Source organism: Urocitellus parryii, chromosome 12 (assembly GCF_045843805.1).
Source record: "Urocitellus parryii isolate mUroPar1 chromosome 12, mUroPar1.hap1, whole genome shotgun sequence".
Lineage (NCBI taxonomy): Eukaryota > Metazoa > Chordata > Mammalia > Rodentia > Sciuridae > Urocitellus > Urocitellus parryii.
The window spans coordinates 36,841,798-36,867,349 of NC_135542.1; the positions used below are offsets into that span (position 1 = coordinate 36,841,798).

The 25,552-nt window shown below is 36.2% G+C and overlaps 1 protein-coding gene across 13 annotated transcripts in view; it reads right to left on the reverse strand.

The window, feature by feature from the left end:
* Kidins220 (kinase D interacting substrate 220) overlaps positions 1 to 25,552 on the reverse strand; it is a 103,231-nt gene that overhangs the window by 42,315 nt on the left and 35,364 nt on the right. For all 13 annotated transcript variants that reach the window (XM_026413417.2, XM_026413363.2, XM_026413195.2 and 10 more), the window contains exons 13-22: positions 24,062 to 24,226; positions 22,984 to 23,163; positions 21,988 to 22,153; positions 19,018 to 19,169; positions 18,547 to 18,836; positions 16,307 to 16,447; positions 15,031 to 15,274; positions 14,798 to 14,886; positions 13,186 to 13,330; positions 6,715 to 6,877 (exon numbers count right to left, since the gene is read on the reverse strand). In XM_026413417.2, the coding sequence (XP_026269202.1) occupies positions 6,715 to 6,877; positions 13,186 to 13,330; positions 14,798 to 14,886; positions 15,031 to 15,274; positions 16,307 to 16,447; positions 18,547 to 18,836; positions 19,018 to 19,169; positions 21,988 to 22,153; positions 22,984 to 23,163; positions 24,062 to 24,226 (1,735 nt within the window). The remainder of the gene's footprint in view (positions 1 to 6,714; positions 6,878 to 13,185; positions 13,331 to 14,797; positions 14,887 to 15,030; positions 15,275 to 16,306; positions 16,448 to 18,546; positions 18,837 to 19,017; positions 19,170 to 21,987; positions 22,154 to 22,983; positions 23,164 to 24,061; positions 24,227 to 25,552) is intronic.

Here is a 25,552-nt window from a genome sequence, read left to right on the forward strand (position 1 = left end):
TCTACCATGACCTTCATGAAAGGATTATAAACATGAGAACCTCAGAAAGGCAGCTGAACTCAAAGTTACAGGTAAATGCTCAAGAAAAAAATGACTGTGATTTTAGCATCACCTGACAAAAAAGCAGAAGCCATTCAGTGTGAGGTGAAGTACCCAATCACCATTCAATTTATATGGCCCTCGACCTTATTATGTACCTGGGACCTACTGGGGGGACAACATAAGAAACATTTTATCCACATTTAGAACCAATGAACCAAGTCTAGACTGACAGTGTTCTTTTCAAAATGAAGTGAGTCTTCTCTTCCATTCCTCAATCCAAATGTCAGCATCAGATTTCTTTATTCTTTCATGAATACTCACTACTGTCTTCTCTATACCAAGTCACTGTAAAAATTTTAGCAAAAATGTATTTAAAAAGCTACAGTGCAAAAAGAGCAATGCAAATATTTGTAAGAGAGTACCTATGGCAAGCATCTTAGTACACAATGGATACATCTCAGAGATGTGGGTATCTGGGCTTCCTGAGATAGTGGCAATTAAGATGAGACCAGAATAATAATGAGGTGGGATGGAGAGGAGTATGGGCCAGAGACAGGAGAGTGTGGAAAAGTGAAGAATAAGTGAGAAGAAAAAAGAACTGGTGAACCTTGCTAAGGTTGCTTGAAACTCCAGTAAAAACCTGAGTCATGCGTGGCAATTTTTTGAGTACTTATTTCCCTTTATTCTTAGAATCCAGTGTGTTATGCAAATTCCATCATTTCCACTTTACATTGTCACAAATTAAATTCAGTGTTACTCTAAAAGTAGTTCATCAATTGTTCTACTGCCTACAATATCTTCCTACACCTAGAAGTCCTCAATAATACTAAACATCAGCTTTCACTCTCAAGTAGGGGTTTAAGTACTAGGAGGGCAGATCATGAAACCGGCTACAAGGAAGAAGGCAACTTTAAAATATGATCCAAAAAGTAGGCCCTAAACCCACCATTTTATTAGAAAACAAAGAATAAAGTGACCCTGAGACACCAGAAACTATTTCGACAGGAGAGATACACAGGGAAATTGGTCCTATAAATTCTGACAGATGTACAGAATAACTACAGGATTTTCTTTCAGTGCACTGAGGTTACTACCCAGCTCTGGCATAGTCATGGAGTGCCACCATGCCATTTCCTCCCACTCATTTCATCTTTATTATGAGCTAAGTAGTTGGCAGATCATTTCCTGTACCTCTACTTATCTTAATTTTCCCACCAAGATTCACTCCTATCCCTTCCCAGCAAGGCATTCATAAAATATGCTTCTCTTAATCAACAGTGTTCCCTAGGACAAGTCTGGACAACCAAATAGTAAACATTACAGCATCGGGGAAATGGGCACCGTTTTTTCTTTCTTATTTTAATGTGGGTTTTTAAAATAACTTTATTTTATTTATTCATTTATTTTTTATGTGGTGCTGAGGATCGAACCCAGGACCTTGCACGTGCAAGGCGAGCACTCTACCGCTGAGCCACAACCCCAGTCCTGACACCATTTTTTCTTAACCCTGCAATGAAACTTCATTTCTCTCAGAGCAAAAACCAAAGTCCTTATAGTGATCTTCCAAAAGTGGCCCATGACCCCACTCCTCTGACCTCCCTAAGCTCTTCTCTCCCCACCTACCCTCACTGCATCCCTTCTCAACAAGTCAGCTCCTTTGTTGTTACTGTTTCTCCAACATTGATTCCATGTGTTCTCTGGCCTTAGGACATTTGTCTAAATCATCCACTCTGCCCGAAAACACTTCCCTAGAACTCTGCTTGGCTAAATCTCTGGCCTCCATGCCTTCCTTTCCCAACAAGGACTGTCTGACCTATACATAAGGTGAAACCTGCCCTACTCCCCCCTCCCTAACTCTCCTCTACATCTTCTGTTCATGGTTTGCAGGCTCACTTTCCACACTGAACTTGGCAAGTATACTATTATTTATTTCTATCCATATAAAATGTGGTTTCTATTATTAATTATGTAATCTTGATTTCAGTATAAACTTGCTTACTTTCCTCTTCTAGATGGAGAATTATGAAACGTGATTTTGCAAAGAATAAGATAGGGCTATTTCTTTAAGAAGATAATGATAAAATATTGAACCTCTGCATTCCAAGCAAATGTGTTTTGGAAATAAGAATGGAAATAATAATTATGTACAAGATAGTAATTTTATAAATCTTGAATGTTGACAACACCATATCTACAGAGAGGTCCCATCATATCAATAACACAGAATTTCAGTAAGGTTCCAAGCTATATATTAAAAAAAAAAAAAAAAGCTAAACAGCATGCATGAAACGATGTCTGCAATAAATGTTTCTAGTGTCTGAAAATATTAATTAAGAGAAAATTTATCAATACAAAAATGATGTACTTATCTTTTTAATTTTTTTGGTACTGAACCCAGGGATACTTTACTACTGAGACTCACTGCAGTCTTTTTTTATTTTTTTATTTTGGAACAGAGTCCTACTAAATTGCTTAGGGTTCTAAGATGCCCACACTGGCCTTGAACTTGTGATCCTCCTTCTTCAGCTCCCAAATCGCTAGGCATGTGCCCCTGTGCCTGGCAAAAACGATGTTCTTTGTACTACAAGACAGGTGAGACAAAATTTCACAAACTAAGGTCTAATATTTCATGCCATTCAAATTTAAAGTTTAAGTCCATATGAAAAGGAAACAAGCCTGTGCGAAATCCACTCCAAATGATGAAGAGTAAAAATGAAAAAAAGAAAAGAAAGAAAGAGCAAAAAGAGGTATGAGATGACTGGAAACAATCAAATTAAGCTTTTGAAAGCTTTGTGTGAACACCAGAAGGAAACATCCTAAGACATGACATTCATTCATAAGACATGATGGAATAATTTTAAAATATTAAATAGGTCTAAAGGCCAAAACTTAGACATCCACAGTATCCATTCAGCAAACAGCTATTTTAATGAAATGGAAAATGGCTACCATTCTCAAGCTGCCTCAAAACTTGTCCAATTGTTTCTTAAAAAAAATTAAACGAGTAAAAAATGAAATATGTTATCTTTTACACAAAATGATTCTGACCATATCATCCTGAGTAAAAGACGGATTGAGCAGAGCCAAAATAAAAATTTAAAACATTATCTTCACAAAAACTATACTTAAATTGATCTTTTAAAAACCTTTATCATTGCTTAAAATGCAAGAAATAAACTTTTATCCTAAAATATTTTAAGTTATCTAAAGTGCTGCAATAAAAAGTCGACAGAAAATCTATCTAGTTTTTATTTTACTCTCATTCTTCTTACTAAATGTATGTTAACAAAAAAAAAAAATCCCTCTCAAATGATCTAGACAAAAGCTTTTAACTCAACACATAATTGCAAGAAAATTACAATAATTGTACCAATTAAAATAATCTTGAATGAACAGTATGTCATCTTAATGTTCCAATGGTTTATAGAGGGATCTACTTAATTAGCTGAAATTGCTTTCCAGTGTTAGTATCAAATGTCATTTGTTAAAAGTTGAACAATTTAGAAAATAATTTAACAAAGCAATTTTACCAAACACCAAGAACCAACATTTTCTTTCTCAGATGAATAAAGCAAGCAGATGTGTCATCAAATTGCTATAAAAATAAATGAGGCTTTTTATGGATTAAAAAAATAAATTTTACTACTAACGTTAAAAATACTATTTTCTGATTGTTTTTACCAAATCAGATTTCTTTAATAAAATAAATGAATATCAATTATATACTGCTGCTTTTTATGGCTGCAAATAAAACTTTTTATTATTCAAATGACAAGCACCAAAGAACTCAACCACAGCTAACTAGAAACAGTTATCTAAATTACTGTAACATCCTCCAATATATGGTCTTTCAATATGCTGATAAAACTATCTTCCTATAGTTTTTCATTCCAAATCATCTCATTATATTTAATTATCTTAAGTCAACTCCTCATGAATTCTCAAAGACTACTTTCTACACTTTTTCTTGGCCTGGCTACAAATATTCTTCGTAAGTATTTGTTAGCATATAAGACAGACTTATTTCTCCAAAAAGAAAAAAGTCACCTTGAATCCAACTGACTCAAGGACTATGAGCTGCAAGGGCTGAGGTAAAAACCAGTCTCTTACTGGTTTCATCACAAAACAAAGTTGACCTCACTTCATTATGCCTCCAACACACGATATTCTATATTGACTTGAACAACAACAAAAAAATCCCTTACAAAAAATTCACTCTGAGTTATTTTTGTTATATGATGAAAAATGCCCACATTCCCCAAAATAGTTATTTCACAAAAATTCTATTTTTTACAAGCAGGGTACAATAATTACTATTACCTTCAAACTATATGTTATTTATTCTTTTACTATAAAATACATTTCAATTAATTTAAAAACAAATTTTTGAAAATTTTCTACAAGGCTCAAAATTCTGGAAATTAGGATGAAAATTTTTAAAAGGTCAGGCAATTTTCTATTGGCAAAGAACAGTGGTTTTAGACTATGAAGTTTTAGACTAAGATTCAATCTGATGCCAATTAAATTTAACTGCTAATTGCATAAGCCATCTTATTTTAGCTTTCCTCCAGTTGCTTCAAATGTGTTTTCTTTTAATCAGAATTTAGGTTCCTCAAAACTCAAGCATTTAGTAACTTTTGGAGCCTACCATTAAGATAATGGCTTAATCCTCCCAAACCAAAGGTTGAATGTTCTCTCTCTGACATGTGAATGCTAACCCACATCAGGGGGAGGGAGAGAATATAAATTCAGTGGATTAGATAAAGGAGAATAAAGAGAAGGGAGGGGGGATAGGAACAGAAAAGACAGTGGGATGAATCTGACATAACTTGCCTTTGTACATATATGACTATACCACAGTGAATCTCAACATTGTGTACATCCACCAGACTGGGATCCTAATTAGAATAAGCTATATTCCATGCTTGTATAAATATATCAAAATAGATTATACTGTCATATATAACTAAAAAGAATAAAAATAAAAATGATAATCTTTTAGATTATGAAATATGTAAACTGAGGCACACACATATGAACACCCTGTCCAGTATTACTCTGGTGATTTTTAGCAGAGCAAGGACTGGAGCGAAGGGACCTAGACTTCTGAGTCATTGCTCTGTTCACTAAATCAGGCTGCTGGGCTGGCTGTGACAGGTGCCATCACAGTGTGAATTCACTTTAATGTGACACCCAGCATAACGACATCATGGATCCATTCTAACCACCTCTCTGAACTTTATAAAGAGAAATATATAAGGCACCAGGCAGAGCTTCTGGTGCTAGGGAAAAAAAAGGCTGGCGATGCTAAACAACCTGCCCTACTTAAATAGTCCTGTGAGAGAATTAGCTCCCTGTAAGTATTCAAATTTCTTAAAAACTAGAAATGCATTGCTAGATTAATGCATTAGTCTAAGAACTATGTCAATTCTCAAATTACTTCTGCTACGCCTTCCGAAGTCATCCTTCCAGTTTGGGTAAAGCTTTTTTTCCTAACTTCAAATTCAGTACAGTTCTAAGGAAGATTTATCCTTTTCTCTGACATATTCCTATTTATACACAAATGATAACAACACAAATTTCTCAAGGATAAATGAAAGTTCTCAAAGAACTGTTGTTCATGTTAAATAGGGCTTTATGAGATCATGAGAAAAATAAATCCCATGATATTGGTATTAATTATTATTAAGCAGTAATACTTTTTTAAAATTTTTAACTATTTAATAACTGTGCTTATCTAGCAAGCATTCATAATTTCACAGCTTCTGTGTTCTGATAGACCAATTTTTTCAAGAAATAAAGTTAGTAATTACTGCAAAACCAAAGGAAAAACAGACTCATGTGTCTCATAATACTATGATTTCCAAAAGATCAAAGACCAGAAACAATTTGTTGCCACCTTCACAAGCCTAAGGGAATCGTGTACCACTCTACCTGCTGCTACTGGAACACCTGCTAAATCTGGTACTCTGGGTTTAATCTACTGATCAAACTACATAATTTATATAGCAAAACTTAGAACAGCTCAAAATCTTTAGATGAATACAATAACAAACTTCTAAAATTCTAAAACCAGTTATTTACCTAGAAAACATTTAATAAGATGTGCATAACAACAAGGATTGGAAAATTAGGAAAACCATATGCTGAAATACTTTAAGGGAATAAAAATTACTTGAAATCTTAAAAGTTTTAATATATGAGCTATATGCTAAATATTTTGTTAGATTTAATATTTCATTTACATTTTCAAAACAGTTTTGATTAACCCAATTATATCAAACTGTATAGTTCCTTTGTAATATCTTTTTTTTTCTAAAGAGAGAGTTTTTATAGAATAGGAATAGGAATTAAAGTTTTTAAAGGTATTGAAGTGCTTTTGTAATAAAAAGCACTGACTTTATTTTTGAATTTGATAAGAAACCAGTAACTAAAAACTTTACATACCCAGAAAAGGAAAAATAAATCCAAATAAAGATGTAAATTTTACATGAAAGAAAATATACCTGTGCTAATACCACTCCAAAATTATAATGGAATTAATAAGTAGTTGAATTCAGAAGTATTCATTTTATACATGATTTTGTATTCTGTTTGCTTTATGTATGTTTAATTTTATTCTAAAATTTCAACCTTAGATGAACTTAAATACAAAGAAGACAAATAAATTACCTTTCATAGATGGTTTTTAATGTCATTTGATCTGGAACACCCTCGGTCTCTTCCAAATACAATATTAGCCATGAAGTCCGATATGGCCACTGCTCAGTAAGGTTGATCCAGCTAGCAAGCCTGTCCCAATTGAAACTAATCTGATTGGCTCTCAGTAATCGCCCTTTGAAGAACACAGAAACATTTAAATATTAATATATGTGTAATATTATGTCAAATAAAACACTTAGTTATTCACAAATAACTTAAACTTTTAAAATTTGCCATTTGGTTATATTACAAATTCATAACTAGTATTTATACACTAAAATTCAGATTTTAAAGATAAAGACTTAAGCATTATTTTATTTAATTCAAAATTATTTTTTGTTTAGTTTGATATTAGTGAAATATACTTCTTTGACCACATACATGCTGGCAAAAATCTTTCAAGCTGTGTATCACATAATCTCAATGCTTCCTACAAACATACAGTGGAGCATCAATTCACCCACGGCAATCCTATCCTTTAAAGTACCATCAGCTAAGATCCTACGATCCAAAAATGCTAGCCCATTGTTTTACCATGGCTGAATGTGCAACCCCGTACACTTTCATTTTTATGTACTAAGGGCAGCCTATGTAAATGACATAACAACTGAGCTATGTGTCCAATATTTGCTGTCTACGTATCTAAGAGAACAAGCCTGCCTGCTGCTGGAGTTTTCCGAGGACTCTTGTTCCACCACGGGTGGCTTCAATCCTTAGACTTTCACACCAGTGCTTCCTCTCATTGCACTGTCAGCTTCACTGTCATTTGGTAAGGATCCTGAATTGCTGGTATTTTTGCTTTTTTCTTTTAAGATACTGTTAGTTTTATTTTCATTATCATCAATTTAGTTTGTCTGGACTAAGATAGCTATTTGCTTCAGTTCAAATACGAAGCATCCCTTTTCTTGCTGCTAATAGATATAGATATATAAACCCCAACCCAATTCTTCCCATATCTCCAGTCCCCCATTCCTTCAGCAAATCTGCTTCTACATGCAAACTACATTTTCATTCCTGAACTCTTTTTCTCTGGAAGGTGAGGTTTGGTCTGCCAGAACAGCAACAGGGTCATTACTTTCTATAGCTTATGAGCTATGGTCATAAGCATTTGAGAGCTATGAAAACTTAAGAATTTCATAATCGGTGATAAACTAATGCTGGGAGTAAAATGCTTAACAAAATAGATTTGCTCCCAAACTACATGAAGCCTATTCTCAGTGGAACAGACAATAAATCAAACAACAAAAAAAAGTATGAAATGAATTAGTCAAAAATCATAACAAAAGATGTGGTGATCTACTCTCAATAGAAAAGTACTCATAGAACTAAATGTTTACAAAAAAAAAAAAAAAAACAGGCAATGAAAAGCAAAAAGTTAAAATATACCTGCAACACTGTTAATAGACTAAAACTTCTGAACTGAAAAATCTTTGAAAAACATTAGAAGTTAATTGTACTGGTAAGTTACAGAAATGTAGGATGAAACTTCATCCCCTAATGGCTGGATTTGATCCTCAAAATAACCAGTTGCTTCATTGAGTTTTAAAATTCACTCATTGAGCATGTTAGTGACTGATGACAGAGACATCATTACGTCTACATTCTAAAAGAACTCAAGACTGGATTGAGTAAGAGAAGGAGAGAAAATCAGTTATAAAACCGTGGGACGCACACACACTGGAAGACCCAATCAGCACAATCCAGAAGCAGCAGCTGGGGGAAGGCCGCCCCAGGGGAACCTCCGGAAGGAAGCTCTGAGAGAGGAGCAGTGAGCCGGCTGAGGGAGGGTGGAGGAGAAGCCCAGGGACCTGCCTGGGCTGAGCTGTGAAGGAACTAACTGATCACACACACAACTGGAAAAGTGTAAGTGGAAAAAACAAGCCTTCTTCCTTAAGAATATATCTACCCTGAATTAGTTAAGAAATAAGATTACAGCAAGAGAAAATTCTGTTCAGTGAAGGTTTTTAAGATTATTTTTAATTTAATTCTCCAACTTTACCCATAAAATAAAGCACATTGCACAAAATAAAACATGCTTTTTAAACAGGAAACCACTCAAGTAAATACTTACCAAAACTTATCTACTAAAACCCCAAATTATTTTCTGATATGAGCCCGTCTGTCACAGGCCTTTTCTAAGAATGACAACCATTTGCAGAGTGCTAACAGACAGCACGTGTTTTTACATAAATGGGAATGGCATCTTCAAGAGGCTAAGGAAAAAATTCCAGGGCTCAAACCCAAGACCTGTACCTTGTCCTGCCCTTCCCAATAAAATATATTTCCTTATACACTTCCAACTAATTTTCCCCAATTACATGTAAAATTCATCATTAAAACAATAAAAAATTCCATTAAAATACAAAGATTTCAGTCTTTAAGTTCTTGTTACTATAATACTTTTAATTTTAAGCAATTAAACAAATGGCATTCGATGCTTTTATGAAATGGAAATTTTACCAAGAAATCTTTAATTTTCAGGCAGGTTTAGAGGTGATGAAACATAGAATAAAAATATTTCTGGTGTAATAGTATAAAAAGTTTCCCATTAAAGACTAATATTAGATGGGGCTGGGGTTGTGGCTCAGCGGTGGCGTGCTCGCCTAGCGAGTTCAAGGCCCTGGGTTCGATCCTCAGCACCATATATAAAATAAATAAGTAAATAAAGGTATTGTGTCAGCCACAACTAAAAAATATTTTTTAAAAAAGACTAATATTAGAGAAGTTCTTGGATTTAAGATGTGGTTTTGTTTCTACTCTGAAATATATAAACATCAGTATTTTTAAAATGCAAATCTCCGTATCAATTGTTAAATGATATTGATAATTTCAGCCTCTTTAGAGTATCCCCAAATGTCTATCATATAAACATAATCCGAAGTTCTTCCTACAGATTTTAGGCCACTGGTTGTCTCTCTCACACCACTTCTACCCCTTTCCTCTTTTACTCTCCAAACTCCAACCACTGTGACCTCCAGCTATTCCTGGAGCCCTACCTCAGGGCCTTTATACTTGTTCCTCCTTCTGCTTAGGAAGCTTTTCTTAAGAAATATGTAAAACTTAGTTCTCACTTCATTCAGGTCTCTCTCATTCATTCACAACAGTGTGTCACAGATATTGTGGGTATTAAGGAAACAGCAATAAACAAGAGAAGCGAAAATCCTTGCCATGTGTTTTACATTCTTCTGAGGAGAGATGGGCCAAAAAAAGGTAAACGATAGAATGTACTGGAAGACAGAGTGAAATCAAGCAGGAAAGGGATAAAGCAAGGCGGGTCGATGAGGGGAGGTCATTCTGTGTAAGACAGTGCAGGAAGAGCTCACTGAAAAGCAGACAATTAATCCAAAATTTTAAAAGAAGGAAGAAAACCCAGTATGCACAGATCTAAAGAATAATCAATACAATTTTCATTTCTTCAAAACAAAAGTGGGAAGCCCTTAAGTGAGAACATTCCTGGCATTTTCCAGAACAACAAAGGAAGCCAGCAAGAGATAAAGGGAGGGAGAGGAGGAGAAGAGGTTGGAGGGGAGAGAGAAAGACAGATCCTAAAGGGCCTTCTAAGAAACCGTAAGGACTTGGAATTTCACTTTTAGGAAAATGGGGACACATAACAGAGTTTTAAGCAGAGAAATAACATGACAGTTTCAATTTATAAGAATTACTGTGACTGCCACATCTCTAGACAGTAGAAAGAAAAAGATAAGAGCAGGGACCAGTTAGAAGACTGGTGCAACCATTAAATCAACAGCGTGAGACACAACAGTACATCAGATAAGGGCAGACTGCAACAATGAAACTCGGTCAGACCTACAGTAAAGAACTAACAACAGACGACTGGGACGTAGCTCAGAGGGGGAGTGCTTGCCTAGGCCCTGGATCAAGCCCCAGTACCCCAGGGGGAAATTTTTTAATAAACTGGAGGTAGACAATAAGGTTTTATTTTTCCCTCAAGGGTGTAGGGAAAAAGTTGGATTAATACAAATAAATAAATAAACAGATGCTGAAAAAGCATTTGATAAAATACATCACTTCTTCATGTTCAAAACACTAGAAAAACAAGGAATAGTAGGATCATTAAAAAAAAAGTTGGATTTAAAAAAAAAGTTGGATTAACAAATGGGAAAGACTAGATTAATTTGGGGGCAAAGAATCAAAAGCTCAATTTTGGACATATGAAGTGTCAGACATCAAATGGGCCACTGGAGAGCTACAGGGTGAAAGATACAGATTTAAGAGTCTAAGGCATACAGTCTAAGGTATTCAAGATGAGACAGGATCACTAAAGGAGCTGTTCTAGGCAGAAGAGAAAGCTCCGAGAGCTAACTAAGGCCAAGGGTGTCCAATGTAAAGGTAAGGAGAGAGGGAGATAACCACAGCGTGCGAGAGGGAAATACGGTACATGCAGCTCTCTGGAAGCCAGAAGGGGGCAAATAACGAGGACTGAGACCTGGCCCCTGGACTTGTCACATGGAAGCCACCTTGAAAATGTAATTGTGCTCAAGTTCTAAAAGCACAGAGTATTAGAGCATGCTTAGAGGATGAATAGTATGAGACCAGGGACAGTCAACTCTTTCAAAGAATTCTGTTGAGAAATGGGACAGGAACTAGAGGCAAGGGAAGGGAAGGAGAGCTCTTCTCGGAAAAGGAGAACAATCTGTGGATCCACAGGAGTGATTTCCACGTGTGTGGGGGTGCAATCACCATTTCACCACCGTGTGTTCATGGCACTTTCCTTACGAGACATGACATGAAGTCTCCAGTCTTTCCACTCAGGACAGGGACTCTGTCATGCTCACTGCATTATCCCTGCAACATCTAGACCAATACTGGCCTAAGGCAGATTCACTACGTATTTGTTAAACGAGTACATAAATGCTTTTGGTAACATAATGAACAGTCCCATTGTTAAACATGGCCTAGTGAGGTTGAGACCTCATTTAAAAAGATTTAATGATCAAAAATATTGTAATATATCAGATACAACCTCACTTGTCTTTTTGTTTTCTGCTGTGCTGGGGATTGAACACAGGGCTGTGGGTATGCTAGCAAGTGCTCTACTGCTTAGCTACACTTCCAACCCTCATAGCTTCACTTGTAACACAGTTCACATTATGAACCTCAACCTTAGTATAAAATATAATGCAGTTTAACTATCAGAATCAATACTACCATGCAAAGTAAGAGATACACTTTACAAACTGAATTACAAATATTTATATGACTGCCCAAATACTGATTAGTAATTAAGTCTTAACAAAACGGAGAGCAGAATTCTATGCAAAGAATTTAGTCATAGGGCAATAATCCTCAATTTTGTAGTCAATACCTTTTATTCAAATAGTATATGAAAATAAAAACAGCATAACAGTATATAAAATCTAAATTTCAACATTTTAAATTATAAGTATAATCAATTACATAAATCAGCATAAAATTATCTTTATACACAGGGAAAAATTAAACCAGAGACAAAAAAAACAATTTTTAAAACCATCTAAGATTTCATCTCACCCCAGTCATAATGACAATTATCAAGAATACAAACAACAATAAATGTTGGTGAACATGTGGGGGAAAAGGTACATTCATACATTGCTGGTGTGAATGCAAATTGATGTAATCATTATGGAAAACAGCATGGAGATTCCTCAAAAAGCTTGGAATGAACCACCATTTGATCCAGCTATTCTATGCTTCGTTTCTACCCAAAGGACTTAAAATCAGCATACTTCAATGATGCAGCCACATCAATGTTTATAGCAGCTCAACTCACAATGGCTAAACTATGGAACCAACCTAAATGCCCTTCAACAAATGAATGGATAATGAAAATGTGGTGTATATATGTGATGGAATATTAGCCTTAAAAAAGAATGAATCTTGTCATTTGCCTGTAAATGGATATAGCTAGAGAATATCATGCTAAGCAAAATAAGCCAATCTCAAAAAACCAAAGGCCAGTGTTTTCTCCGATAGGTGAATGCTAATTCACAATGAGTAGGGTGGGGGAAAGAACAGAATTACTTTAGGTACAGGGGAGTGAATGTAGGAGAGAAGATATGGGGGTAGGAAGAATAGTAGAATGATCAGTCATTATTACCCTATGTACACATATAAGACCGGTGGGATTCCACATCATGTATAAACAGAAGAATGAGAAGTTATACTCCATCTACATATGATATATCAAAGTGCATTCTACTGTCATGTATAACTAAAATTGGAACAAATTTTTTTACAAAAGAAAAATAATAACAGTGTACAACTAATGGCCGATTTTCATCTCAACTAAACACTGACTTATCAGATCCATTTGATACAAAGCTGTTATTCAGCAATGTAAAAATATAAATCTAACACATGCCTTTGCTTCTCAAATGAAACCACTTTGTTTATTTTAAAGCTTACTATCTGTCCGAGACAGTAAGAAACAAAATTCACCTGTCACAGATACGATATTAAGTAATCTTCTCATGGTCTGGGGACTGATATCACTGAACCAGTCTTCAGTAACCAGCAATTTTGTGAGATCAAAGGACATCTGCCGAGTGATGGTCCTCTGCATCTGCCTTCTTCGGTAAGTGTCCTGAAACAGAATATCATCAGTGAGACTGTGCCCACACTTCCAGTCTAAGAATACAGGGCTTTTTAAGAAGTTAACATATGTTTACAGCAACAGCAAAATGCACTACTTTAGTCAAAGAGGAAGATGATATGCTAATTAAGCATTATTATTACCACCCCCTGAGGAGAAACGTCACAGATAAGAGCCGCATTACTGACAACTGCATCCTACGGTTTAGCTTCACATGTACTGTGGTTTACAGTTGTACAGTCAGAGAAAGCTCAATGCCTTTAAGATAATTAGCAAACAGAATCCAGTAAAGAGAATTATATTCAAACTCTATGGAGGCTCAGTATTACAGGAAGCCTAGAAAAATAAAGGAATTATGCTCGTTTCCAAGGACTCCCAGACACTGGCACTCTAACCTCCTCACAGAGCTCCATAAGAATAAAAGACACTGGGGGGGGGGGTGCACTAAGGAATTCCATCTCACACAAGCATGGTCCCTCACCTGAGTCCTGGTGTAAGAGAACAGATGCAACCACGAGGTGACCAAGATTCCAACTCCCAGGGGAGACATTCAAAAGATTATTGCAGACCCCTCTGAATTTAGTGCTATCAAAAGTCATTTGTCATATTAACTTCCATCCACAACCAGGAAGGGTAGAGACATAAAATCAAATGGTCAAAATATTACCGGACACATTAAAAAAAAAAAAAGTCAAGTATCTAAATTTAATAGTAGCAAACCAGAAAAAAGACAAGGTGCTAGATCAAGTTAGCTGGCCCTAAGTGGCACAATTCCTGCAGGTAGACATCTTCCTGCCTTACCATATGTAGACAGACATGGAACACACTCCTGTTCCACATAAACAAGACGGAGGCAGACAGGGACAACCAAAGTGTCAGAAGAGAAACACAAGGTAGAAGGAAAGGGCACAGAATCACTATGGGTACCACAAAGGAGCAAGTACTTCCTGCAAATCTCAGGAAAGAGGAAGGCAGGTTAGAAGACAAAGCCAGGAGCTTTCTCTCCCCTACAGTTACAGTGGCAATAGGAACATCTCAACCAGGGGAAGTCATTAGGTGTACTTTAAAATCTCACTCTGAGCTTTGTATTCAACTGGCTTAGGATCTGGGTCAGCACTTGGGCTGAGACTGTGCTGGGAGAGAAGAAGGGCTCCTCCCATTTAGGGCTGCCAGGGATGCAGATGCAGACACTCCCCAAGACACTGCAAGGGAAAGAAAACCAGCAATCACGTCTAGTGTTTGGCTGAAGAGTTTCAGGTAACACCACAGACGGTTGAGGTGGCATCTTTAATCTCATCTGAACAACAGCAATACACACAGAGCTGATAACAAACTGGACTGGGGATGCACTCAGTGTTGAAGTGCATGCCTGGCACGTGCAAAGACCTGCTTCCATCCTGAGTGCTGTAAGACTATTTAATTAATTAATTAAATATAGTAAAGCAAATGGCATCTTACCCGTCTATTGAGAGCTGTCCTGCTACCAAGTTTTGTCATCTCTCCAAGGCTGTTTTGTGAAACTCTCCTATCAGCATCTTCCTGAATCCCTGAAAGAATGTACCCAGAGAATACCATTTGCTCTCTATGTATTACAAAGGTATAAAATACTAATAATATTTTTCAAGGTTAAAAAAAAAAAAAACTACAAAACTACAAAACTCTTTTAAACACTTTAGGAACTTGATTTTTACCTGTAGTATCTGAGCATGAAATGTCACCATTTGCTGTTGAAGTTACAAGAAATTTCCTTGCATTGCTGAGTCCACGACTATTAAGGAAAACAGGTAAGTGAACTATGTTGCGCATATAGTCGTGCCCGTTTATATTTGAGTCGCGAAGCACACTACTGAGGTTCTGGTTGATAGCCTTTATGATAATATGTGGGTCACTTGCAAAAATGGCAATAAAAGGGCCTTTTGAAAACAGAACTCGGACCTGAAGCAAAAGAAACGTACAATGTGTCAGAGAGTTTAAGTTACCCCAAATAATAAAATAGCTTCTCAATATTGTGCTTTCCTCTGATGACTATAAAACAGAATTCATTTTTTGGTCACAATGTATTCTACATGAAAACAAATTTTACTGATGGCTTGATCTGGGTTTGTCACATCTGACAGCAACAAAACCTGAAAAGAAAGCAACACAGTTCTCCATTGAAGCACTACAGTCTACACAGGAGTTAAGATCAACACAGGTGAAAAATAACCGTGAACATGTGAGGTGCCGGGCACACCAGCCCTTGCTCATACACTGCTGCTCTTTATAAGACACCTTCCAGGGCTGAGGCTGGGGCTCAGTGGCAGAGCATTCGCCTAGCATGCGTGAGGCACTGGGTTCAATCCTCAGCACCACATAAAAATTAAAAAAAAAAAAAAATAAAGATATTGTATCCACCTATACCTAAGAAATAAAAATATTAAAAAAAGATACCTTACAGAAAGTCAGCAATGTGCCTCTCTTTAACAACAACAACAAAAACCCCCTGCACATTCTGTAGATTCCTTACATTATATCAGAATCTATTCATAACTATTTGCAAAGCAAAGGTGGGTTCACACTCTAGACTTAAGAGATACATTTGTGGTTTTCCTCAAACTGCCTTTATGTAAAAATTATGTAAATGACTTCACAATGAAACATTTACTCTTCTATGTTTCTGCATAAAGAATGGTTGTTTCCAGGGGCTGAGGCTGTTGCTCAGTGGAAGAGCGTTCACCTAGCACGTGCAAGGCCCTGGGTTCAATCCTCAGCACCACATAAAAATACAAACAAATAAAAATAAAGGTATTGTGTCCAACTACAACTAAAAAAATATTTTTAAAAAAAGGAATGGTTGTTTTCAGAGGAAAAATCAGGAGAGAAAAACGGTACTACTCCCATAACAAGCACATTTTCATGAAGTCATGTTATCCCCCCACTGCCAGGCTATAGACAACAATGACAAGCTTCAAGGCACTTGAAACATACTGTGTCCAGCATCTGAAGCACTTTGTCCTGCTCACAGGCATCGAGTCCATCAATGATAACCACCAGCCTTGTCTGATTCTGGGTGAAGCTGTCGATGGTCTTAGCCATCTTGGCCATCAATTCCACTTCACACTTCAGAACCTGCACAAAGCAAAATTGACAGAAAGCACTGAAGATATGAGAAGGTAAAGTACATTCTTGAAAAGCATGACAGAATGTCATCCAGTAGGAGGAAAGAGAGGCACAGTCCTTGCTGCCACCTGTAGTCCCACTAGAAATTGTACCCAATACTTCACAGTGCACCCAGCGAATACACATAACTTAGAGCACTTCACCTTCAAAATGACCCTAGGATGTTGATGCTGCTATAGCCACTTAAAAAGGACAATCGTGGGGGGCTGTGGCTGTGGCCCAGTGGTATTGCAGAGCACTGTCTCCGTCTCCAGTACCACAGAAACAAGCTAGTGAACAAATGGAAAAGGACCCCCTAGGTGAGCAACTGGCTTGCCAAAGCCACAGCTCTGATGCCAAAGACTTGGATTTGAATGCAAATCCAAATATCTACTGATTGATTACCAACTTCCACACTATCATTGGCGTCTAAATGACATGTTTGACTCTCGCCAAAGGAAGTAGCTGTAGAATTCTAGAAAGTCCCTTTCAGCAGGAAAAGTATGGTCCTATTTTATGTTTCCATGGTTCAATTTGCTATTTTTTAAAACAAATCTGATTACTAGGCTCTAGTAGTAACTACACCTATGGAATAATCTACTAACTCCTTTGAATAGCCTATAAAAGTCAACTTTATAAAAACATGCCATTGTGATAACCTTTTTCACTCTAAATACATATTTCCACAGGAAAATATAATAAAACTACAAATGCAGTAATGTCTGGTTTATGGTTCAGCATAAAAGCACTTTGGAAGTCATTACTCCTAGTGTGTGTATGTGTGTGTGTGTGTGTGTGTGTGTGTAGTTGTGCATATGTGTGTAGCTGGATATTGTATGCGTGTACAGTTGTGCACATATTTCTATGTATGCATGTGTAGTTATGTGTCTGAATGTGCATGTGTGAAATTAAAGACAGCAATGATATAGAAGACAGAAGGGACTTCAAAGACTTCAAAGCAAAGAATGTTTTGGATAGGTTTTGGTTATGTCTTATCCTGAAGACCACAACAGACACTTTATCAAATATTTACAGATGGCAAAATAAGCACATGAAAAGAAGCTACACAACATATGTCATCAGGGAAATGCAAATTCAAATAATGATATGCCACTATACACCTACCAGAAGGGTCAAAATCCACAAGACTGGTTACACCAGATGATGACAAGGATGTGGAACAATGGGAAGTTCATTCATTGCTAATGGGAATGCAAAATGGCATAACCACTTTGGAAGACAATTTGGTGGTTTTTAACAAAATTAAACACACTCTTGCCATCCAGTGATTATGTTCCTTGGTATTTACCCAAAGAAGCTGAGACATTTCTACCCAAAAATGTGCACACAGATATTTATAGCAGCTTTACTCTTAACAGCTAAAATTTGAAGCAAAAAAGATGTCTTTCAATAGGTGAATGAATAAATCAACTGTGGTACATCTGGGCAATGGAATATTATTCAGTGCTAAAAGACGACATGCTTCCAAGCCACAAAAAGATATGGAGGACACATAAATACATATTACTAAGTGACAAAAGCCAATCTGAAGAGGCTCTCCACTGTATGATACCATTGATATGACATTCTGGAAAAGGCACAACCACAGAGACAGTATACAGATCAGTGGTTGCCAGTGTTAGGTGAACAGAGAGATACAGGTGGATTGCAAAGGCTTTTACTGACAGTGGAAATACTCTGTATGATACATCATTGTATATTTGTCCAAATCCATAGAATGTACAACACCAAGAGCAAACCCTAATGTAAACTACAAACAGGGTGATTATGATGGGTCTATGTAGGTTCATCAGTTTTAACAAATGTATCACAGTGATAGAAGAGATGGTGCATATGCAGGGGGTGAGGAGCATATGGAGTATCTGTATTTTCCTCTTCATTTACCTGTAAACCTTAAAAACTGCTTTAAGAAAATAATCTTGAATAAATAAACACACTAAATGCAACACCTTAAAATTTGAAGATCATACTCCCTCAAGCCCAAATTATCATGGTAGGAGTAGCATATTCATGTTACAATTTTTTTCTAATATTAAATGAGTGCTTACTTTCATGAATCCTTCACTTTTCAATTTGTGCATTTTGGAGGCAGCATTATGAAGGCGTTTTCTTTGAGAATTCAGCAGAGAGTCCAATACCTGCCACCATGTACGGCAGTTAAGCACAAAAGCCAGCCCCACTATAGATGCAATTGATATGAGGACAGCATTCACTGTCATGTGTTTTGGGTCAACTCTGAATATGGCCAGCAGAGTGATCCCAGCAATAATGCAGCCAAAGATAAAAAGGAAGATGACAAAAGATGGGAGACAACATGTTTTTTTCCATTTCTTTTTACCTGTAATACAACAAATGGTTTTAACAATTATTAATATATCAAGTATCTAGAAAAATCCTAATCATTACAGTCACAGCATGGATGATTCTGATGTTCAATTCATGTTTTCATGAAAATAAACTGAACATTCACCCATCTTAATGCTCTAGACATGAACACAGAAGAAGGAATGGAATCCTACCCTGAGCATCTTCAGTCTTGAATACTCGAAAAAGCCTGGTTGCCAAAAAGCCAAACTCTCTTTCACAAGCATCTGAGAGGGTTGCAATCATCTCAGCCAAAGAAGTTTCTCCACCTACACTGGACAGCCTATTATAATCTGTAAACAAAAACCTGGGGAAAAGATCAAACAAAACATGACTCAGCTGTCTAAAGCAACAATGAACTTTTTTAAAAAAAATATTTATTTTTTTAGGTGTAGATGGGCACAACACAATGCCTTTATTTTTATGTGGTGAAGAAGATCGAGCCCAGGACCCTCCCGTGCTAGGCGAACGCTCTACCGCTGAGCCACAATCCCAGCCCCCAACAATGAACTTTAACACACGTCAAGCTCTATATCTTTTACTTTTTTTTAAATATTCCTTTCAAAATATTGCTTTTAAAATTCTGAAGAGGGAATAACCTGTAAGTAGGTATCTTCTGCTTTCAACATTTTACATATTTCTCTATGGAGGGGCAGAATAAATGCTAAATGTAGGAGAGTTACATAAAGTAACTCAAGGGCAGAGGGGAAACAGCAATGACGGAGCTTGGGCAAAGAATATCAGACACCTGAGCAGAGCTCACTGTTCTCCATGTAAGAATATGGCCAAAAGAGCTGCACAAAGCATGCTTTCTAATACCCACTGAAGAGATGGGAACAAAAAAATATATATATTCCTTAGAGTCATTAAGTATTTTGAACCCATTTGAAAACTCAAGGTTTTCAAGCATCTCATTTTATTTATAGCTTTGACATCTAACAAGGATTTAGAACTAGTTATAAAACATTCTTTTCATAATTGCTCTTCAGAATAACTGAATTATTTGCATCTTGAGTTTCTGAATAATTAGTTCCTTTGCTCTCCCCTTCCATCTCTAAATTAAACTCTTATCTCAATCCAGAAAATAAGCATTGCTTTCAAAATATAATTTAGGATCACATTATACTATACTGTATGGTCTTGACTGATACTATTTTAATTGTTCAAAGTTTAAAAAATATTCTCATTAAAGTGTTTTTCTTGTTTTCTATAAAATAATTACCCATGTATTTTATTCTATTGTTGGGTCTTCCTTTGATCTTTTTCTTTTTAAACTTCTCTTTTCTTTTTTTTTTTTAAAGAGAGAGAGAGAGAAGAGAGAGAGAAATTTATTTTATTTTATTTTTTTAGTTTTCGGCGGACATAACATCTTTTTGTATGTGGTGCTGAGGATCGAACCCGGGCCACATGCATGCCAGGCGAGCACGCTACCGATTGAGCCACATCTCTAGCCCCTTAAACTTCTCATTTCTTAACTTTTTTCTTAATACTTGATCCAACCTGCTAGCTACAGTAGTCCTTCAGTACTTGTGGGGACTGTTCCAGAACTAGCTCAGATCCCTTATATAAAATGGCATAGCACTATTTTCATATAACCTATACACATCCTTCCACATACTTTAAATCATCTCTAAATTATGTGAAATACTCAATATAATGCAAATGATTTGCGAATGATTATTATACCATTTAGGGAATAATGACAAGAAAAAAGTCTGTACATTTTCAGTATAAGTGTATTTTTAAACCATGGTTGGTTGAATTTACCCAAGGACACAGAGATCTCATTGCTCTTGAAAGCTTTTACTTTTATTTTTCGCCCTCATATTCATAGTATGGATATTTCATTTGATTTGGTCTTTTTATTTTCATCTTCAAATTACACATATTTTATCTTTAAAAATCCTTAATCCCTAGCTGGGCTTGGTGGTGCACACCTGTAATCCCAGAAACTCAGGAGGCTGAGACAGGAGAATAGTGAGTTCAAAGCCAACCTCAGCAAAAGCAAGCTGCTAGACAACTCTGTGAGTCCCTGTCTTTAAATAAAATACAAAATAGGGCTGAGGATGTGGCTCAGTGGTTGAGCACTCCTGAGCTCAATCCCTGGTACACCCCCCAAAATAAAAAAATTCTTAATCCTTAAATACAATTTTAATTCTTTCCTTAATTTTTTAAATTTGTTTAATTAGTTATACATGACAAGAGAATGCATTTTGACACATCATGCATAAATGGAGTATAACTTATTCTTTGTACATGGTGTAGAATTAGAACAGTCATGTAATCATATACACGCATATGGTAATAATGTCCCATTCATTCTACTATCCTTCCTATGCCCATACCTCCTCCCCTTCCTTTCTTTTCCTAATTCTTATTGAATTTCTTTTAATTTTATAACCTTTTTTCTCCCTTATTTGTCATTTTATTTTCATCAGGAGCCCTATATCTTTCCCCTATTCCTTGGCTTAAATGTTTTTCAATTTTCTCATAAATTTCCTATTTGATATAATAATTTTAGACAGATGAGGAAAGAGCCTCTCAGAGAAACAAGCTGGGTTTCCTGAGGTTACACATTCATTGAAGGAGGTATTGGGTCTCCAGACTGGAGCTCTTGATGCCAGGACTCCATCCTCAATCTAATGCTCTCTTCAGAGTGCACCAAAGGATGATAACAGGTGACAAGGGAGGAAAAGGTTTATGCACAAATAATATGTGGCCAAAGTTAAACAGGCTTCTTTATGGAAAAATGATTTAATATGGGGTTGTAGCTCAGTGGTAGAGCACCTGCCTAGCACGTGTGAGGCACTGGGTTTGATCCTCAGCACCATATAAAGAAAATAAAGATATGGTTTCCATTTACAACAACAACAACAACAAATACACACACACACATATATACAGAGAGAGAGAGAGAGAGAGAGAGAGAGAGAGAGAGAGAGAGAGAGAGAGAAAGTAAATTTCCTAAATGCATTTGACCAGGAAATGTTTATGTTTTCACTTTGTTCATATAAAAGGTTCAAAGTACTGAGGATTATAAACTTTATTAAGTAAATTTTTTTTAATTTAAAAATTTTTTTTTGCCTTATCTAATAAAAGTTACTCTGTCAAAGGGACTGACCTACCTCACAGGTAAAGCTTTCGTAGTTTGCTCCGGCAGTTCAGGTGGGTTCACAAACATCAATTTGAAGAGGAGTTCCAAATACCCAATGTGTCTTGCCAATCTGGTACTGAGGACCCAGGCCCAATTCCACCTCTCTCCTTCCCTTCGTCCACCAAAATAAATGACAACTGAAATGCACAGTTTTTAAAAAGTATTGAAAACAATCATTAGTGAGGTGGTTTCTTTTCACCAAATAGTCAATTATGAAGTATCAACAGCTAAGCTTACTTAACATTTTATGGCACGATAGTATTTCCTAACTACTCCTCAAAGAATTCCTCAATTAACACCAACCCCCCAAAAAACAGAAGATGTGTGAAAAACCAAAAGGAAACTGACTGAAATATGACCTAAGAATTACAATCAGAAAGATAATGTCTTAAACAGAGATATGCTCACAGTTCAGAATCAAATGTAAACAACTTTGAGTTTATCATTGTTTCCAAGTGTTGAAGCTGCCAGTTCCTCCAAAGGTGAATCTATTTCCTTTCTTGCAATGGAAGGCACCCCAAGACCAGAGATTTTGTTTTTCAGTGCTGGAAATCAAACTCTTGCCTTATACACACCAGGCAAGTACTCTACCATTGAGCTACATCCCCAGCCCTTATATTTTTTCTTACTCTGGTTTTAGAAAATAAAAATTATAGTGATTGTCAAAATGCATGCTAGTGATGCCTACAAAGTTTTCTCTTCAGAAAAGACAAAAATGGGTCATTAATTAACATGTATGAGAGTAATTCCTGCTTCAATATTAACAAGCACACTAGTTTTTAAAGGTACTCTAGCCAAGCTGTGAACAATGTTCCTCTAGGCCAACTTAAAAAATAGTAAAAAAGATCAATTTTTTCACCCAATTATGAAATTCACATATAGGTTTTAAGAGACAGATACAGATAATGTTTTACATTAAAACAATTAGTTTTGATACTTTTTCCATTTTTGAAAAGTAAAGACTTACTGAAGAAAATATATAAGAGAGCCAGGAAGCTCAATGACACTGCTATTCCAAGATTTGGGTCAACTGTAAAAGCAAACAGTAAGCCAACACTTCCACACAGTAGCATTGTAATAAATACTATAAGCCATGAAAACTGAAAAAGGGGTTCAATCTGTTGTCCTGCAAATGTCTTCATTTCATCTGAAAGAGAAATTAATATAATAACTTTATTCCTGTTTCAATAAATACAAATTTTAGCTTGATTTTCAATTTTCACATTTCCAAGATAAACTTTTATTAGGCACTAAGTCCCTAAATAGAATGCTGTTACTCAATCATTTGAACCAATGGTCTCATTCCATAAACACAGCACCTCATTTTCCAGAGCCTCAACTACCTGTCTTACCCACTGTCCTGCTTCACACTGAGGATACACAAAATCCTTTTCCATCTTGTCAAGATTTTATTGATATTTTTGTGTTTTGTATTATATAAACAATAATGTACTGTTTCCATATGCAAAAGTAAAATTAATATTCTGTGTCTTCAAACTACATTTCACCAGCATTATTCTCTGATCCCCTGACCCTCTCCCTCCAATCACACTCCAGAATCACAGCTCTTAAAGGTGTGTGGAGCCCAAATGCACACCATGCAAGCTGTTTTTTTCTATAAAACTTGGGGCAATCTTTACAGGCAATACTAAAACCTGTCCTCAAAGAATGAGTACATTTTGCCAAGCAAAAGGTGTGTGTGTTGGGTGTGGGGGGTTAGCTGTGTAGGAAGCTCCTGAAAGAGGGACCAAGTCAGGAAAAATGTCTGGTCTGCTGACCCAAAATGTCTGGTCAACCAGCAGAGTGCACCAGAGGTGCAAACTGGCAAGAACGTGAAGGGCCTGAGGAGCCTGCACCAAGGGTTTGACCTGGACGTTTTTGAAAGAAAGCGCCAAGGACCATGGGGAGGACAAATGAGAGGGAAGTAAAACCCAAAAAAATTCATTTTAGCAAATCATGAAACATACGCACCCATACATAGAGCTCTTTTTCTTTACTACAGAGAAAAACTTGTTAAATAAACAGATTTTGTACATGTACTTTACCTTCTAGTTTCTTAAGTAAGAAAGATTTTCCACTTCCCCACTGTGCATATAGCCCCACACAAATGGGTGGCTGCATGGTAGGTTCACTGAGAATATCTGCCAGGGCACTGCTATATAAATCATAGCCAAGCATGTCACCATCTGTTTCAGTAGGGGACAAGTGTCCTGTAATTAGAAACACACCAGACCCTTACATTAAACAGTGGTATTACCTGTTGGAAGAAACATCAATTCTAAACTTACTGTGAAATGTTTAGATCTCTGTAAAAATAGGTCCAGAGACTCTGATGTAAATACCACATTTCATGGAATTTAAGCTACCTACCACTACAAGATACATTATTTTTATGTACATCTAAGAAAAAAAGCTACCAAATTGTGACAATGCTTTTTTATCCATCACTTACAAGACACATTCCAACCTCAGAGATATTAAAATATGGAATAATGTGCATTTCGAGTCAGTAAAATGAAAATAAAAACACAAACTAGGTAAGGTGCACACCTATAATCCCAGTGATATGATACAGGAGGTAGATGCAGGAGGATTGCAACTTAGCAATTAAGCGCCTAAGTCACTTAGTGAAACCCTGTCTCAAAAAATAAAAAGGGTTGGGGATGTAGCTCAGTGGTAAAGGGCCTCTGGGTTCAATTCCCAGTACCAAAAAAGAAAAAGAAAAAAGAAAAGAATCCTAGCTAGACTAGTGGCACATTCCTATAATTCCAGCAACTGAGGCAGGAGGATCAAAAGTTTGAGGCCAGCCTGGGCTACTTATTGAAACTCTGCTTCAAAACAGAATTAGAAAAAAAGAATTGGACATAACTTTCTTATGTTTGTATATGAATATACAACCAGTGTAACTCCACATAGTGTTCAACCATAAGAATGGGTTCTAATTAGAATAAGTTATATTCCATATTTATATGTATCTATATGTGTGTCAAAATATACTCTACTGTCATGTGTATCTAAAAGAACAAATTTTTTAAAAAAAGATTTAGAAAAAAGTTAAGGGATATAGTAGCCCAATAGTAGAGTAGTTGCTTAGCATGTGTGAGACCCTGGATTCAATCCTTAGAACCAAAAAGAGAATATTAAAAAAATAAAAGTCAATGGGTACAAATCATTCATTGTAGTACTAGTTGGCAACAGCAAAACATCCAAATGTTCATCAATACAGAACTGAGCATATTATTAGAATTCTATGATGAAAGATTATATAATAATTAAATTACGAAAGTTCATTATTAAAAACTTTTCTAACATAACATGGTCTGAATTTTTTTTTAAGCTATACACATAGTATAAAACATTTTATACGTGTTTTTTTGTTTTGTTTTGTTGTTTTTTGATGCACTGGTGAATGAACTCAGGGACCTTCTACCACTGAGCTATACCCACAGCTCTTTTTATATTTTTTATTCTGAGACAATGGCTCACCAAGTTGCCCAAGCTGGTCTTACACTTGTGACCCTCCATCTCGCCTCCCA